The sequence below is a fragment of the Diabrotica virgifera genome, chromosome 4 (assembly GCF_917563875.1).
Source record: "Diabrotica virgifera virgifera chromosome 4, PGI_DIABVI_V3a".
Taxonomy (NCBI): Eukaryota; Metazoa; Arthropoda; class Insecta; order Coleoptera; family Chrysomelidae; genus Diabrotica; species Diabrotica virgifera.
The window spans coordinates 29,986,147-30,000,271 of NC_065446.1; the positions used below are offsets into that span (position 1 = coordinate 29,986,147).

A 14,125-nucleotide genomic window follows, 5' to 3' on the forward strand; every position below is an offset into this window, starting at 1 on the left:
CCGCTCATGAAGATCGTACGTTTTTTTAGAGATTAGAAGAGAATCCTTTTATATGATGTTGTATTATTTTAATATATGAATTAAAAATGTAATCAGTTGTTTGTTGTTTTTTTGTTTATTTTATTATTTGTATGTCATAATAAATATAATGTCAGACCAATCAAATACACTGCTCAAAATAATCAAATTTATTTATTATTCATTTACGGACCGAAGTCCATTAGTACATGATATTATTAAAATGTCACACAAATTAGAAAAAATAAGATCTAGTAGGTACAAAATTGGTAAATACATAACAAACAACAATAAAAATAAAATTACTTATAAAAATTACTTAAAAGACAATAACAGTAATTGACAAATGGACGGCGTTATGCATAACTCGACCAAGTGCCAAAACATAGTTTTGAGATAAATGGCTTCAAAGTTTTTCGTTTCTTGGTTGCTTAATGGTCGCTTAATGGTAAGTGGATTAATGTCGCTTGGTTTAATTTTGTTTTTCTTAGTAACCATTAACGTGACAATAACAGGGATTTTTTCCAAGATAGTTTTAGCTATGTGTCACCAGAATCCGCTGTTATCTCAATATTAAAGAAATGGCGCTTGGTCGAGTTATGCATAATGCCGTCCAAATCATTTTGAAATTAGAACATTAAGTTAAATATAAATTTAATTGTGTGGAAAACGCAGTAAAGTCGTTCACAAAGAAATCAATATGCGGAGATAATGTGTTTGCTAATTTAATACTTTTATAAAGATAGGAACTTGAACCATAGTTTGTGCGGTTAATGACTTCGTGGAAGGTGGTCACAGAACGGGTGGCTCTTGAAGGTACATGTAGACCAATCTTATTTAAGAGTGAGATACAGAAATCTTCCTAAGAGTCGTATCAGTTTTTTTAGGAACCAGCTGTACATATCAGCTGTCATTCAACCAATTAAAATACCACTCCATAGCCCTATGCCGCCACCACCAAAATTAACACTCTGTACGAAGTTACATCTGACATCGCATTCATCATATGGAAGCAAGATTTACAAAACTTTTGTCTTGACGAACAGTATGTCAGTTGTAACCTCATACGGAGGGTTAGTTTTGGGGGTGGCAGCCTAGTGCTATGGAGCGGTATTGCTTTGAAAGCACATACCAAACACGTGAAGGTGATTAGGTGAATGAGAAATGATATGTACCGGGTGTCCCAATAAGAATGGCTCTCGGCCATATCTCAGGAACCGTTTATAGTACAGCTTTGAGAAAAAAATATTTTTAACAAAAGTTGCCTCGGGCAAAACCTGGAAATTATTTTCATAATTGTAGGTCCAACGCTAGATGGCGTAATTGAATATCAAAAATTAAAAAATCAAAATTTTACAAAATTTAATTAATGAAAGGGCACTGGAAATCCAATCATCGTATTCTTATAGAATAGAATAGAATAGAAATATGCTTTATTGTCACTGAAAATTATACAATTTTATAGACAAAGCTTAACATAGATTCACGAAAAAGATATACATAACAATAACAAATACAATTTTATAAAATTAGATAAATCGTCAATAAAAAAAAATATAAACAAGTTAAAAAAAGTGAAGTAAAAAAACAAAAACCAAAAATTCTGCGCATATTTGATTTCACAAGTTTAAGTCTACCTTTGCAAATAAGAGGTAGGGGTGAGTGAGAACCGTCTTATTAAAAAATGGTTGTAAGTCCGGTTCTGCTTAATCGAATTTTGCATACTTGCACTTGTTGAAAACAGCTTTTTTTCGTCAATGTAAGTGTCTTATTTTCGAAATAGCCTAATAAGTAATATGCAAGCTAGGAGGCGGTATTTAATTATTTTGAGAAATCTAGTTTTCTTTGGAAAATATTAAATACAAGTATGCATTTTTAATCCTGTATTACAAAATTAGACCAAATTAGCAACATAATACCGAAAACCGCATGTTGATACCTTTTTTCTATCTCGAGATATCTTAAGAAATATGTAAATTTTAAACATAACTGTTACTGTCACCGGTAAGCGAGGTTAAGGAAAAGTAGTGTGCTATGGAAAAACAAATAAACATTTTCCAGATATAATCGTATATAATTAATTAAAACAACAATAAGACAAACAACACTATAAAATATAAAAAAATAAAAGAAACTACATACTTACTTAGTCTTAGTGACTGCCTAAATGTTCAAATTGTTGCCCATCATTTTCGATGCAAGCATTTACTATTTCAAGAGTAGATTGAATAGCAACAGATTTAACTGTTTTAGACTTTTATTTATGGGGACGGATTAAAGATCTTGTTTTTGCCGCTAAGCCCACTATGCGAGAAAACATGATCTAGAATCTATAGAGTACGAAACGCCATTCAAAGCATTGCAAAAGCAGAAATTGAGACTGCTGTTCAATCTACTCTTGAAAGAGTAAAGAGCATCGAAAATGATGAGCAACAATTTGAACATTTAGGTCGTCACTAAGTAAGTAGTTGCTTTTATTTCTTTGTTATATTTTATAGTGTTGTTTGTCTTATTGTTGTTTTAATTAATTATATACGTTTACATCCTTAACCTCATTTACCGGTGACAGTAACAGTTTTGTTGAAAATTTACATGTTTCTTAAGATATCTCGAGATAGAAAAAAGGTATCGACATGCGGTTTTCGGTATTATGTTGCTAATTTGGGCTAATTTTGTAATACAGGATTAAAAATACATACTTGTATTTAATATTCTCCAAAGAAAACTAGATTTAGCATAGGCTATTTCGCAAATAAGACTCTTACATTGACGAAAAAGAACTTTTTTCAACAAGACCAAGTATATTTTTTATATTCAATTACGCCCTCTAGAGGTGGATCTACAATTATGAAAATAATTTCCAGGCTTTTCCCGGGGCAACTTTTGTTATAAATATTTTTTTTTCTCAAAGCTGTATTATAAACGGTTCCTAAGATATGGCCGAGAGCCATTCTTATTGGTCTTATTGGGACACCCGGTACATTGAAAACATGTAAGAAGATCATGTTTTACCATTGAAAGCCATACTGGATATGACATATTGGTGTTAATGCATGTCGCTAGCATAGTGAAGACTTACTGTGATGAGATTCAATTTAAAAATTATACTGACCGGCATAAAGCCCAGATCAGATTTAAATCCGATTATAGCATTTATATGATATTTTAAAACATCGCATTCGAAAAAGAAATCCCATTCCTATGATACGGAGGGGGGGGGGGCTAAGAATAACAGCACAAAAAATTCATTCCACATGCATAAGCAATATTTTTGAACGTGAGTATATTTTGTTATAGTTGTGCCTTCCAAGTCCTTATAGTTTTCAAAAAAACTGAAACTATGGAAAGAGGTTATTCCTGATGTGTTTGATTTTGTACAAGTTAGAGAAGTGCTTTTTCCAGTTTTCTTTTCCTGATTTTATGTCTCCTATTTTTTACATTGTCCCTTACCATTCCTCCCAATCCATGTTGATTTTTCTTTTTGTTGTTTTGGCGCTTCTAATTTTTTCCTGTTCCCAAGTTTTTTTTTGACCAAGTAATGTCTGATAGAAAATTATATAATCTGAACTTCGAACTAAACTATATACCTTTTAGGTATTTGGGGAGCCCTTTAAATCCAAATATAAAGGCAAATGGCGTATCCTAATAGACAGAATGCAGCGGTGTATAAACCGATTACTATCTACAGCACCTACACGCAGAAGAAACTACATTATCGATCAGGTAAGATTTCCTTTAAATATCTAATGGTCTTAAAATTACATGGCTAAACTTACAAGTAAGTATATAGCTTAACAGTTAAATTCTGCAGATGTAAGTATATTTCCTAAGATGTCAACCATCATCAATTCACAGGTAATGTATTCTTCATGTTATAAAATTTGTAGATAATCCTTTTAATATGTTAATGACATTTGTAGGAAAATCACGACGCTGGTATGGCGTTTTTGATAATCGGTGCATAATCCGTGTAAAATGTTCAAAACAATTTTACTGCCACGTTAATTTAGGGATTATCATTTACAGTTATCAAAAACTTTTCGTTGAACATTAATGTTTGTTTTCGTAATGTTGGTTGCAGATTAACTTAAAGCTTAATATTTATTAAGCACTGTGAACATTTGAAGCATTATAAACTTATTTTTCCGTTTAGTTAGTAGAATTTTTCCTCATAAATAATACATGTAAAAAATATTAAAAACTGGATGCTACAACAGAAACTGTAGAAATATTTTAGTTCTTCCAGTTACCTAAAGTTTCATACTGATCTTTAGGTAATGGACACACCACACTACTTCAACAGACCGCAGAAATATGATAGTTCTTCCGTTAACCTAAAGTTTCATAGTGATCTTTAGGTAATGGCTATACCACACTGAATATACCATTTTGTACGATCAGAGCAGTGCCTGATGTCATTACTGCTTAGACTAATTATTCTGTTTATTCGTTACTCCAGTCAAGGATGATTTTTCTCAATTCTTGTTATTTTTCATTACCATTTATTTTTTTTTGTCCATTTGTTAATCCACTCACCACTTCAGATATGACTCTTTAAACTATCGTAATAATTTCTTAGTTCTTCTGCAACACCTCTGAAGCAACAAAAGACAATAGTCAACACTGGACAGCTTTTTTTAAGCTAAATTTGGTTTAGATAATCTGATAATCCAATCTTAATGTTCACCGACGAATCAAAAACGGAAAGAATAGAGGTAGACAATATACAGTGGTCGGCATAAGTCCGGCAACAAATTTGCATTAAGAAAAAAGTGCAGCGCCAAAATGAATTTATTCAAAGAAATTACAAAAGGTATTTGGAAAACGATTACTGTAAGTGTTCAAATTGATGCTCATCTTTAATGAATTTATTGCAACGTTTCGCAATGGAGAGGCAGGTCCGATGAAACACGTCAAGCTGTCCGCGAAGATTTCAAAACTCTTCTTCAATTCCAGTTCGGAGGTCGGGAAGGTGCGTGGTCCTCTTGCAAAAACGCGGTTCTTGAGAAGGTCCCACAGGAAGAAATCACAAGTTGTCAGGTCACACGACCGTGCGGGCCACTCAACGATTCCACATCTTCCTATCCATTCTCCAAAATTAACATTAAGGTATTATACCCTCGTAGATCGCTGGGAAAATTTACACTCAAAATAACAAAATTCACTTTTACAACACTGTGTGAATGTTGATAGTAACATATCCCTTTTAAGATAAACAGAACTGTAATTTAGTCCAGATAAATTAATATATTTTTTTGCCAACAAAAATGAGATTTTTCAACCAAATAATGTTTCAAATATGATGTGCAAAATAATTTTTAATTGGGTTCTGTTAATGAGCTTGCTTTTTTGTCATTAAAGTAGAAAAAACTTTAAATTTCACTCATTAAATCATCGTCTTAATTATTTTAACTGTACTAATATCCGTCGACTAATTCTGAATGATTAATGGGTTGTTAAAACATTTTATCTGTAGCGGCTTCTGGAATGTCCTAAAAATATCGAATTTCATTGATAAAATGCGCATATCCCACCGATCTTCGCTTCGATCATACAGCCGCACACATGCCCCTTGTGCGGCGAGTTTCATCCTACATGAAATGATATTCGCGAATGGTGGACTGTTATCCATTTGCTCACGTAAATCTTCGAGCATTTCCAGATAACTATGGCTCGTCACGTTACCCCCAAAAAAGTATGGACCTGGAGACCTCCCGCATGGATACCTGCCCACAAACGCCCCCCAGGCAGGTTTAATTCTTCTTCAATGAAGACGCGATTCTGGTCGTTCCAGTACACTAGTGATGTTGAAAAAGTAACTATTCGTTACAAAGTACTCGTTACTTACGAATACCGAAAGTAACGATTACTATATGAAGAGGCAAATCGTTACTTTGATTACTCTGATTACTTCGTATTCTTACCAATCGTACCAACACAGCCGTATTGTATCTACAACCGATTGATATCGGGCGGGACCGGTATTCCACGAGTGACGACGAGTGTTGCATCGGTATGCAGAGGGCACAGATTACAGATGCCACCCTTGCCACAGATGTTCAGCAGATAATTTTATGATGACCACTTTAAAGATTTTGGGACTAATGTACCCGAACCACCCTGAACTATTTACAAACTAAATAAAAAAATTAGGTATACATATTTAAAAATCTTAAAACAGCAGAATTTAACTTATTTTGCTCTTTTTAACTCCATTATTTATACTGAAATCTTAGTACATATTTCGAGATAATTAAAGAACATTAAAAAAATTTCTCGTTATTAAAATTAATTGCTTCAGTATCCGAAATAATAATTTTATTTCCAAATTTGGTTGAAGAGCACAGAAGAAATTAAATCCTTTTCAGATGAATCTGTACCGTTTTGGATAGACGTTCAAAATTTAAAATTAGGAGATGGAATACAAATGTTCAAAACTAACTAACAACTTTTGTGTTTAACCGACTTTGTATTCCTCATTCGTCAGCCAATGTCGAAAACATTTAGGCCGGAAAAAATGTGGAAATAATAATGTTTCTACACTATACCTAATCAAAAACTTTAATTTTACATGTTGTTATATATTTTGTTGTTTCATTATAATATATTCTTCTTAAAGTGCATTTTCATCAATGGATGTTGGCTACTACAATTGCAAACTGTTGTCTGTCTTCAGCTGTTCTTATTAGCTGTTCAAAATTTAACCCTGTTCATTGTCAGATGATTCTTAGTCACGATAGTCTTTTCCTTCATATGCCTCTCTTTCTCTCGATCTTTCCTTTCAGTAATAGTTGAGCATTTGTACTTATTGTTTCTCAGTATGTGGCCTAGGCATGATGTTTTTCTAAATCTAGATCTAAAATCCTAATACATAGATATCTGCACGGGTTGAAAAAACTTTAGTAGAATTTATAAAAAAAGTCATGTTTTGTTTTTTTATCATTTTTAACCTTTCCGTGGCCGTGCGGGGCAACTTGGTTACCCCAGATGCGGTTTTGTCTTATTTTTTTTATCCCTCCAGGTAATCTTAGAAAATATATTACTAAATCGTTTTTTTATAAAAATTATCAAATATAATTTCAATTTTATACTAAAATTTAAATTAACTCCTCGGGGCACACAGTGCCAGAAACCCCTGCCAGAGACATTCAACAATATACTATCATGTAGTACATGCAGAAAATCAATTTGTACCATACATCGAGAAGAAAGTAAAACATGTTTATGCCCTGACTGTAAAAATCAGGAATAAAATCAAATTGTAATTACAGGTAAAAATAAAAAAAATGTAAATCTTTTTAATAATAAAAACAAATATTTCTTAAATCATGATGATCGCAATCATGATGATCGCAGTTCCAGCGTTCCATTTTGTGGTCGGATGAAGTAACATCTAAGCTGAACAGATGCGTGAACAGTCAATCGGCATAACTGCGTGTACTGTAGTGATGTTAATTATAGTTACTTTCGAGTATTCGTTACAAATCGTTACTTTTGTATAAAGTAATCATTTACAGTATTCGTTACTTTGATTACTTTTGTATTTGAGTACGTGTAATCATATCGAGAATCGCATTTCTCAGTATGTAAATATTTTGTATTAGTATTAGTAGGATACTTTGATTACTATGATTACTTTTGTATTTGAGTACCGGTAATCATATCGAGAATCGCATTTCTCAGTACTCAGTACATATTTTGTATTTGTATTAGTAAGTATGTATATAAGATCCGATATAACAACGACCTTCACAGATCTGTAAGGGATAAAAATTATTTGATATGTAAATAGGAGATGGTTGAATGCTCGAATATATGAAATTTATTATGTTAACCTTTCTGGAACCTTGCTATAAAAACTTACACTGCAGGCCATGCGGGGCAACTATGTTACCCCACTAAAATACTTTAATAATTCATTTAAATTTTACATTATTGTTTGGAAAGTTATATAATAAGGCACACGTATCACACGCACTAGCAAAATTCCAATCTGCGATCGAAATCATCCTCGTGTAGTACGTGGGAGAGACGCGGATGCTTCGTTTTAATCTATTTCGACAGCGTTGCCAGACTTATGACCGTTGCCGGACTTATGCCGATTTTTATAGAGTGTTGCCTGACTTATGCTGATCCCCGTATGCATTCCTAACGGATCTAAAATTTACCTTGTAATTTTTGCTTTCATGGTCAACTCAAGCTTCCATGACATGTGGCTAATACCCTATTTTGCGTTTCTGGATACCATCTATTAACTTTGTATCATTTATTTTATGAAGATCAGAAATCAGAAGAGAATCTAAAACTTTCCAGGCAGCTACCTTACAGTTATAGGAAGTTGGATACCCAGATCGACTAAACATAAAAATTTAAATAGAAGAGTATCATTCATCAGAAGAATTGTCAGAAACAAATTCATTTTTTACACAAACATATGTGTTCAATCGTACATGTATTCAAATATTCAAGATACTGCATCTCATACAATAACTTATATAATATCCCTGAAAATATATGTTACAGATTGCAATTGACAGCTTTAAAAATAATCAAACTACGTTTACGCGCCGATCTTGTGCTTAATACAAGTGATGCTGTACACTTTGTATTTTCCAAATGAATCTTAACTCTTTGTCTTCGTATTGCCCGGATGACATCAGCTCTTCGTATTTACACAAGATTTGGATATTGGTCGCTTGGCTTCTGGTATAAGACGAATACATATGTCAGTTTCAATAATTGTTGTGCCGCACATGACAAACAAAAACTCCATTAACTAACCAACGAAAAATTTTGATTGTGCTGCAATTATACAGTTATTGACTTATTCCTTTGATTTTACAAGTGGATAAATAAGCGTGTATTTTTGTCGACATAGATATACAGTGTGGGCCAAAGAAAATAGTCATCTCGATATTTGGCAGTAGTTATTAGATTTTAAGGAAATGTCAAAACAGGTCGATTTTTGGTCTAAGGGGGACATATTTTTACGATACATACATCTGTCATTTGTCAACCCCTCCCTTCCACTTCCCCCACCCCTTATTTTTAAATAGGAAATAGGGGTCGGGTGCTAGCTCATTTGAAATGTCTGAAGCGTTTTACATGTCTGCTCAGATGGGATCAGGGATAGAACTAACGACAAAGATACTGGGGGTCGAAATGGGGCTAAAGTAGAAGGAGCAGGAACATAAAGCTTCTTTGCGAATGGCGCTTCAGTTTGTTGTTCAGAGAGCTGAGTCGTGGATTCATTAGGGAGATGGGAGGGTTTAAAGATGACTAACTACCATAACCAAATAAACAAAGGATACTTACACAGACTAGAGGACTTTTCTACTATTTAAAAATGGACGCCGTTTGAAATAAATCTTCTGGTTCATTACTGGGTACTTACTGGACATATTCTCTACTTATGGGTACCAATTGGGGGACACTCATCCTAGATTCCTCGTTTGGGTCAAACTGGGCTACTATTTACTTCATCATTCTATGGCTTCTATGCCATTTCTTTTTCTCTACTCTAAAACTTATTTCACTTGTATTAATATCTGGTTAATAATTTTCCAAAAAAAGGTTACAGAAATAAAAAAATAGGTACATTCTACAATGTTTATTCAAACCTTTAGACTTTATTTTTACTTTGAGAATAAACATGTTCTCAAACAGGAAATTAATAATAAAAACAACTATAAACTTTTACATGATTTTACCATGGACAATAATTTACAATCTTTTCTGACTTCCAAAAATACACAAGATTTATTATTTCACATGATTTTTATATAAATACATAAAATTTCTATTTTATCGGGCAGTGTATCCAAAACAAGATTTGACTGGCTGTCAAATGTCACTGCCATTCTATTTTAAAAAACTTTCCATGTTGAAAACAAACTATCTTTATAAAATATTTAAATTTCTTTGACCAACTGCAATTTTTAATATTCTTGGAATAAAAACAAAATAATACAGTACCTTCAAAACACTTAATTTTCAAAATTAAACATGAAAACATCCTGTCACAAATCACACTTGAACCAAACAAAGAGACTTCGGTGTCCTTGACACGAGGCGGAGGGGGGGGGGGTCATTCAAAACAGGGGTAGCTTCATTTCTGGGAACTTGAAACAGGAACATAAAACAAACATCTCATCGGGATATAAGGGCTTCAATATTCAATACGGGACTTTATTACAGGACCTCAATAATACGGGAATTCAGTAAAGGGCGTTCACACAATGCCGGTTCATAGAAATGTGTCGTACAACCTATACGGAGTGCCCGATTTTCACCGTAAAAATCCAATACCATGTGGTGAAATCCTCCACGAGTACTCTCAACAGGTTACAAACAAACGAAACATTGTAGCGGAAATCCATCTGCTACAGGTTATACAATTTTCTATTCAGTAATATAAACATTAACATAATTATTTATACAGGGTGTCCAAGAAAAATTGTTTTGAATTAAATTAATTGACACAAAAAGAAGAATGTATGTAATTAATTTAACTCAAAATACATTCTACTGCTGACAGAAAACAGAAAAAATAATTTATTTGATAAATAAACATTGTTTGTTGCTTAAATTCAATATTCAACCTACAAAGAGACAGGTGGATGGCAGCTTGAACACTGAAATCAAGCGAAAAGCAATGTTTATTTATCAAAAAACATTTTTTTCTGTTTTGTGACAGCAGTAGAATGTATTTTGAATTAAATAAATTACATTCTTCTTTTTGTGTCAATTAATTTAATTAAACAATTTTATTCTTGGACACTCTGTATAAATAATTATATTAATGTTTATATTACTGAATAGAGAATTGAATAACCTTTCAAATGAGCTACCACACGACCCCTATTCCCTATTTAAAAATAAGTGGTGGGGGAAGTAGAAGGGAGGGGGTTGACACATGTATGTACCTACCGTAAAAATGTGTCACTCTTAGATCAAAAATCGACCTGTTTCGGCATTTCCTTAAAATGTAATAACTACTGCCAAATATTGAGGTGGACTCTTTTTTTCTTTGGCCCACACTGTATAATGGAGAACCTACATCATCTGATGCTGGATGATTTATTGTTGATGTTTTTCTGCTAATGGAAGGTAATGCGAGACCACACATGGCAAAGATTGTAACTCCACTAAAGAGCATAGTAAACGATCACATCAATCACTTATTTTGTATATATGTCTTTTTCTATAAATAACAAACGTTTGTTATAGAAAAAGATAGCAAATACAAAATAAGTGATTGACGTGATCGATCATGGGTATTCTTTCATTTTTCCGACTGTACCTACTTTTTTCCCCAAAGGTTCATCCAAAATACAGTGTAATGCCAAATCGAATCAAAACGTACCTGTTCCTTAAATCTTTAGTTAAATTAAAGACTTTTGGTTATCAGTGTGATGCGCACAGTTGTGGGCATGTTAGAGAAGCCAAGCATATGCAGACTATAGAATTGAGACTGTCCTGCAAAGAGTAAGATTTTTTCATCAAGAGTATGTAACTGATTTACTTTAATACCATAGTTAATATCCTCAGATCCTGTCAATTGTAAGCTGTACCTATTTGCATTTAAGTGGGTTATGTCAAAAATGGGCAGATGCAATTATGATTATAAACGAATTTTGAAATCTTCTATTAACAAATTCATTATAGAATATATTGTATAGGAACAGAGGATTATTATTATAAAAATTAAAATTAAACACAGTCAGTTTGGCTCACTCAAATTTGGCTACGTCAAGCTTTCGTTTCTTTTTCCGGAGACTTGGATATATTATATTTAATTATTTTGAAATGGTTATATACATTGATGATTAAGTAAAACATACATTTTAAAGAAATTTATCCAATATAAATAAATTTAGTAAAAGTTGGCTGTTCAGTTTTGCTTTTGTGGTGTTTAATCGTGGAATATATAAAATATGTTGTCTCGATATCTATTGAAACAATTATAAATACCATGTATGTTAAGATGACGTTTTTGGCATAATTCACATAACATTCTTCCTTGTCAACGAAAAGTTTTTGTTAACTGGTTGAGGTTATATTTTTTTATATAAATGATCGTTTGAGAACATTATTATAATACTGAGGCTTGTGGCAGAGTAACGTGTTCGCATCAGCCCAAAGCCGTAAAATGCGGCCGTTTGAGGGCTTCAAGAGAAAAGCAGTCGTAATAATAGTTGGAGATGAAGAGCAGACAAAGCGACAAGCGTTGCAAGAGGAACAAGAGGGTAAAGAGATCCTTGACAGTACAATACTTGGAATGAAAGGTATATTTTTGTTAATTAGATATTAAGATATTTTTATATTTTAAAGTTTCAGATTAAAATAGTGCATTTCGGTAGGTTATACGTTGAAAAGTAGTCAACAGTATGTTGAGGTTTACAGTGATTAGGTATAAATATTTTGTTGTTGTATAACGTAAAACACATTACTATGAGCGAGGTTGAAAACAAAACAAAATGTAAACATTCAAAGATGTCTAAGCTGTAGTTGCTCATCCAATACTAGATAACAGTGCTATGGACTATTACTACAGACAAGCAGATTTAACTGAAACCCTCAAGGTCACTTGCACCGCATTAACGAACGTTTGTCGTGTCTTCTCTTGGTGGTTACAGATAAATATGTTTTACTGTACTTCTCAGTTCTTTTTTTGTCGTTGCTACTAGTTCTATGGGTCTCCTTCCTTTATACTATCTCGCTTTGTTTCTTTGAATTTGTTAAAATGCATTTAATTTCTCACTCTATTTATCTGCTTCTATATAATGCTTTCCAGTTATTTTCAGTTTTTTATCCAATTTGTAACCTTCTATACTTCGATTTTAAGATTACCGTCGAATGCCGACGTGATTAACCAAAAGGAAGATCTATTTGGTGATTGTTCCAGTGACATTATTGGGAGTGAATCTGCCTTTTGAGTTTACTCCTTATAGTTTAAAAACAGAGTATAGTTCTGAGGTATAATTGGCATTTGATACATTCTATATTTCTAGTATCCCCATTCAATATTAATTGATTTTTATTTCAATTGCTTTGTTTCTTATTTAATTTAACTTAATCTTTTGCGCTTCCATTCTTATTTTTATTCATTGTATTTAAATGTAGTAATTTCTTCTTTGAAATAGTTCAAAATATAGTAAACTAAAACCCAATTTAACTGTATGATCTAAACAAACTTTTAATAATTTGATTATTTTATTTTAGAAAATACAAAATCGTGAAAATTGCACTGTTTTAATCTTATCTCCTTATTAGAAAATGTTTATTTTATTAATTAATTTTTAAATTTACTATTGATTCTATAGGTTTGTTTTAAATGATTTGAGGTACCTCTGGAAATCACAAACTGGCTTGTTTTATTGTGATTTTAATTATATCCCCATACAAACTGCGTATTCCTGCCTCAAACAGTTTCAATGATCACAGATTGTTTTTTTCAGGTGTGCTATCTAAGTCTTTCTGTGGATATTCAAATCAAAATATTTGATTTTCATTCTGAGTAATTATTTCCAGTATTGAATTTTTTCCATCCGATTCATTTTCTAATTATATTTCTACGAGGTGTGATAATTAAATCACCAGACAAACGCTGCTCCGATAGAAATAAGCATGCTCCCAGAGTTGCCTGGACTGTCACAATTGTTGTACTGCCAGAAGTTGAAAAAAAGCTCTTTTCTGAATAAAAAAACCTTTTAAGCACATTTTTTATATTGCATTTCTACATCTTTTGTAAGGAAAATTTTAAAGTAGTTACACGTTTGACGTAAAATATACACTCCTGGCCAAAAAAACCCGGACATCTTAAAAATAAGTCATTTTTGACGTCTCGAATCTCCTAAACCTGTTGTCCGCTTTTAGTGATTTTTTTAATATGTTATAGCCTTATTCTCTAAGAATATGGATTTAGTAATAGTGTTGATGAACAGGTAAATGTCAGTGTATACCGGGTGTAACAATAATACTGTGTTTTTTCCTCAAAGTTCGGAACACCCTGTGGAATATTTTAGCATTTAAAAAATATTGAAATTAAAACTCAATCGTAGCCTTAGCCTTTCTTAACATTCTGCTTTTTGACTCATTCACTTAT

At 32.5% G+C, this 14,125-nt stretch overlaps 1 protein-coding gene across 4 annotated transcripts in view; it reads left to right on the plus strand.

The window, feature by feature from the left end:
• LOC114349369 (muscle M-line assembly protein unc-89) overlaps positions 1-14,125 on the plus strand; it is a 79,530-nt gene that overhangs the window by 36,648 nt on the left and 28,757 nt on the right. For all 4 annotated transcript variants that reach the window (XM_028299718.2, XM_050648112.1, XM_028299720.2 and 1 more), the window contains 2 exons: positions 3,613-3,741; positions 12,137-12,305. In XM_028299718.2, coding sequence (XP_028155519.2) covers positions 3,613-3,741; positions 12,137-12,305 — 298 coding nt within the window. The remainder of the gene's footprint in view (positions 1-3,612; positions 3,742-12,136; positions 12,306-14,125) is intronic.